Source organism: Coregonus clupeaformis, chromosome 35 (genome assembly GCF_020615455.1).
Source record: "Coregonus clupeaformis isolate EN_2021a chromosome 35, ASM2061545v1, whole genome shotgun sequence".
NCBI lineage: Eukaryota > Metazoa > Chordata > Actinopteri > Salmoniformes > Salmonidae > Coregonus > Coregonus clupeaformis.
Window position 1 is genome coordinate 25,243,140 of NC_059226.1, and position 4,929 is coordinate 25,248,068.

Genomic DNA, 4,929 nt, shown 5'->3' on the forward strand with positions numbered 1-4,929 from the left:
TCTCACACTCATATTTTCATCTATATTGCATTCAAATATTACCTTTCAAATTATGAAAATATTGGGAAAGCAACTGAAGTTTAAACATTTTAAAGCAAATAACTTGAAGGGAAAAAAGTTGCCTCGTTTTATTTAAGTGTTGCCAGTTTTACTATAAACCTTCATTACACTGTTAAAATACAGTAGTAAAGCACTAATATCCTCTAAAAGCTGAAGGAACAGTTGAAGGAGTCCAGATTGGTGTGAGACACACATACTCTTTCTTAGGGCTCAATTCAATCCGATTCAATCTGAAGATCCGAGCTACAGCTCGATTCAAATTTAAAGGCAATGATTGCATGCACGGTAAACATTGCATATGTCGGCTCAATCGGAAATTACCTGTACATTTTAATTGCACCATAGCACGGGTCTTCAGCACTACGGATTGAATCGAGCTGTGATAAGGTGATGTTGAAGGAGTCAGGCGCAGGAGGGTAAATCACAGAATAACAGGCTTTAATCTGCAAAATACAGGTTTACGCAGAAATGCATCAAACACACTCCAGGGCACAAAACAGGCGCACTGGAAAATACAAGGCACACGGGAAATACTCCCATCGATACAAAATACCCGTCCTCTTCTGCAACATGTGCAGCAGCCCCAGACTGGCAGTGAATAGACTGTCGTGCTTGAAGAGCATCTTATAGAAGGTGTCCAGGGGTAGACGACCGGTAGGGTCTGCGTGCTTCAGGGCAGTCATGGGCATGTACACGCGGTTGGTCTGGTGGCGAAACGGAGGCTCCTTCGCTGTGATCAGTTGAAGTGTTTGGCTGCAAGAGAGTAGAGCGATTAGTACATTCTGTTCCCCATCTAGCCACCAAAGGATGAGATGTTGAGACTGCATACCAAATAATAATAGGATAGTAGTCACAAAATATAAAGTAGTGACAGAACAGTGTTACCTCTGCTATTTCCTCAGGTGTCTGTGCGAGGGAGTTGAACACCTTCCTAGAGTAGGGCAGGTAGAGCTCACGGAAGATCCTAGCAGTCTCCTCGTCTGCCCTCGCGAGGTCCATCTTCTCAGCGTCCTCGTACACCTTCCTCTCAAACTCTGTCCCCACCGGACCAGGCTCCACTAGAATCATCCTCAGAGTGGAAGGAAATATGGACAGAGCAGGGAGAAGGACAGATGGACAGAGCAGGGAGAGATAAAGGACCACTGTTTAACTGAGGGAATCCACCTGCTTGCATGTGCGATCAACTATTCAGTATCTCAGGCTAATCATCTACATGAAAACATAACCTGTGGGTTCACTGTTGTGGCATCAGGGCAAAGTCTTGTTACTGCTTTGTGATTGTTTAGTTACTGCTGTATGACTCATGTAAAGTGATGTGGATGGATCTCCTTTAGTGTAGACTCACTTCACATTGAACTTCATGGCTTGTACTGCTAGACTCTCACAGAACCCCTCCACAGCAAACTTTGAAGCAGAGTAGACATCATTGAAGAGTAGCCCTATCAATACAAATAAAATCCATTCATTCATTTTAATGTCAAATTCTATAGGGATACGTTTAGGAAGTAAACACCTTATTTATTTCTGAAGCTGCATTTATGTATTGACTACTCACCCTGAATGCCCATGATGCTGCTCATTACCACAATATGTCCGCTTTGACGCTGCTTCATATCAGGCAGGACCTCCTTCACCAGCCGCACCAAGCCAAAGAAGTTGGTGTCGAAGAGCTCCTGCATTTCAGACACACTTTGGCACTCCAACGGCCCAATCATGCCTACACCTGCATTACTCACTGAGGGAGACTGATAATGCCATGTCACACCCTCTTCACTCATTATGGATGACAATGTGTTATCCCTCATGGTGTACTGTATACAGTATAAGTGAGTTTATATTGGAGTGTGTTTCAAGTTTTTATTGTCACGTGCGCTAGTACAGTGAAATGCCTTTCTTGTTTGCTCTTTACCAACAATGCAGTAATCAATATCAGTAGTACTATACAAAAATACAATACAAAGTCAAGTAGAACAAAAACACACAAGAAATAGAAATAAGAAGAACACGAGAAAGTAAGTAGCTATATCCTCGGAATACATATCCCAAATGAAATAAATGATCTCACTCCAATACATTTTAATAGAAAGTTAGCAAAAATAGATAAGATCTTGCTACCATGGAAAGGTAAATACCTGTCTATTTGTGGAAAAATCACCCTGATGAACTCTTATCCCAGTTTACCTATTTGCTTATGGTCTTGCCTACGCCTAGCGAACAGTTTTTAAATTATATGAGAAATAAATATTCAATTTTATTTGGAACGGAAAGCCAGACAAAATTAAACGGGCCTATTTATATAATGAATATGAATTCGGAGGACAGAAATTATTAAATATTAAAGCATTAGACCTATCACTAAAAGCTTCAGTCATACAAAAGTTATACTTACAGTGAGGGAAAAAAGTATTTGATCCCCTGCTGATTTTGTACGTTTGCCCACTGACAAAAAAAATTATCAGTCAATAATTTTAATGGTAGGTTTATTTGAACAGTGAGAGACAGAATAACAACAAAAAAATCCTGAAAAACACATGTCAAAAATGTTATAAATTGAGTTGCATTTTAATGAGGGAAATAAGTATTTGACCCCTCTGCAAAACATGACTTAGTACTTGGTGGCAAAACCCTTGTTGGCAATCACAGAGGTCAGACGTTTCTTGTAGTTGGCCACCAGGTTTGCACACATCTCAGGAGGGATTTTGTCCCACCCCTCTTTGCAGATCTTCTCCAAGTCATTAAGGTTTTAAGGCTGACATTTGGCAACTCGAACCTTCAGCTCCCTCCACAGATTTTCTATGGGATTAAGGTCTGGAGACTGGCTAGGCCACTCCAGGACCTTAATGTGCTTCTTCTTGAGCCACTCCTTTGTTGCCTTGGCCGTGTGTTTTGGGTCATTGTCATGCTGGAATACCCATCCACGACCCATTTTCAATGACCTGGCTGAGGGAAGGAGGTTCTCACCCAAGATTTGACGGTACATGGCCCCGTCCATCGTCCCTTTGATGCGGTGAAGTTGTCCTGTCCCCTTAGCAGAAAAACACCCCCAAAGCATAATGTTTTCACCTCCATGTTTGACGGTGGGGATGGTGTTCTTGGGGTCATAGGCAGCATTCCTCCTCCTCCAAACACGGCGAGTTGAGTTGATGCCAAATAGCTCGATTTTGGTCTCATCTGACCACAACACTTTCACCCAGTTCTCCTCTGAATCATTCAGATGTTCATTGGCAAACTTCAGACGGCCTGTATATGTGCTTTCTTGAGCAGGGGGACCTTGCGGGCGCTGCAGGATTTCAGTCCTTCACTGCGTAGTGTGTTACCAATTGTTTTCTTGGTGACTATGGTCCCAGCTTTCTGATTGAGAGGGGGTCAAATACTTATTTCCCTCATTAAACTGCAAATCAATTTATAACATTTTTGACATGCGTTTTTCTGGATTTTTTTGTTGTTATTCTGTCTCTCACTGTTCAAATAAATCTACCATTAATTAAAATTATAGACTGATAATTTCTTTGTCAGTGGGCAAACGTACAAAATCAGCAGGGGATCAAATACTTTTTTCCCTCACTGTATACAGGGTCAGTTCCTGGGTCAGTAGCTATATACAGGGTCAGTTCCTGGGTCAGTGCCCAAACCATATTTACAATGTGCAGGGATACTGGAGTAGTAGGGTTAGATATGTATAGGGGTAACGTGACTAGGCATCAGGATATATGATAAACAGAGTAGCAGCAGTGTATATGATGATTGCATGCAAGTGTGTGTGTGTAGAGTCAGTATGAATGTGTGTGTGTTATGTGTGTGTGCGTGCGAGCGTGCGTGCGCGGAAGCCTAATATTCACCGAGTACATCCACCCGTCTGTCTTGCAGGCTGTCCACACACTCTCTGATGGAGTCTTCACAGCAGGCATCCAGCTGTCTGATCTCCAGGGATCTGTTCAGGGTGTCCCCAGCCTCTCTCTCCTGGGGCTCCCGCTTTCCTAGGTCTCTCATGGTGGCAACCACTGCCTCACACAGACACACTGCAAGTTAACAACACTTGCACTGCATCTCAACTGATGGGGATGAGCGTGTCAAACTGTCAATTTCATTTATGAAAACCACAATGTTGTCTCTCTGACCTTTGAGTCCTACAGCCACAGCCAGCCCGATCCCAGAGGAACAGCCTGTCACCAGCACCCTCCTGGTCCCCATGGATACCTCACAGCAGCTCCTGATTGAAACTGGGTTCTCTGCAACTCTCCCAGAGTCCTTTGCAGTTGGAATGCATGGACCCTAGTGACCAGTCAACCTTGCGGTCAGGGTCAGTCTGTGAAGCAGGTACTTTGTTAAAAGATTAGAAGGCTTACATGCTGACCACACCGCAAGCGTCACGTGCGCAAGCGTTGCAAAATAAATGTACACATACATGTTATTCAATCATTGCACCCACATTGCTTGTGCGCGTCAATGAGCGTCTACGTGGCCAGGCGCAAAACTAGAACTCGTTGTGACTCTCAACGCGCTGAAAGTCCTGCCTCTCCCATCTCCTCATTGGTTTTTTGGTGCATCTACCCACATGGGTGATTGAAAGATGAACTGAGGTCTAGGCTCCAGTCCAGTTGGTTGTGGTAATGCACCATAAAGTTGGTTGCCAACCGCCATATCAAGTCCAAAGAAGAAGAAGCCTGAAGGAGGAAAGATTACTAGAAAACAAACTTTTACCGTTTTATCTGTGGAATAATTGTCGGAGTAGAGGACCTTGTGCATTTCAGGTAAAATAACAACCCAAATGTTTATATCCCAGGACAAATTAGCTAGCAACAGCAAGCTAAATTGCCATAAATGTTTAATGGTTTTCGACCTGTCCCGAAATTAATATAATTGGTTCAG

At 43.2% G+C, this 4,929-nt stretch overlaps 1 protein-coding gene across 1 annotated transcript; it reads right to left on the reverse strand.

Moving 5' to 3' along the window:
- Positions 1-517: 517 nt before the first annotated feature.
- LOC121551756 (retinol dehydrogenase 8-like) lies at positions 518-4,619 on the reverse strand. Its single transcript, XM_045210966.1, has 7 exons — positions 4,490-4,619; positions 4,179-4,366; positions 3,900-4,061; positions 1,616-1,795; positions 1,406-1,499; positions 946-1,129; positions 518-813 (listed from the first exon to the last, which is right to left on the reverse strand). Exons 2-7 carry the CDS (start codon positions 4,249-4,251, stop codon positions 685-687), a joined length of 822 nt encoding a protein of 273 aa, XP_045066901.1. The 5' UTR covers positions 4,252-4,366; positions 4,490-4,619; the 3' UTR covers positions 518-684.
- Between the last annotated feature and the right edge of the window lie 310 nt (positions 4,620-4,929).

Excerpts from the sequence above, each read along its gene's own strand:
- LOC121551756 (XM_045210966.1), bottom strand. The coding sequence starts at position 4,251 with ATGGGGACCAGGAGGGTGCTGGTGACAGGCTGTTCCTCTGGGATCGGG. Across the intron at positions 1,796-3,899 it reads CAGACGGGTGGATGTACTCG|TGAGTAATGCAGGTGTAGGC; the intron begins GTGAATATTAGG and ends AGTCTCCCTCAG. Across the intron at positions 814-945 it reads CACCTGAGGAAATAGCAGAG|CCAAACACTTCAACTGATCA; the intron begins GTAACACTGTTC and ends ACTCTCTTGCAG.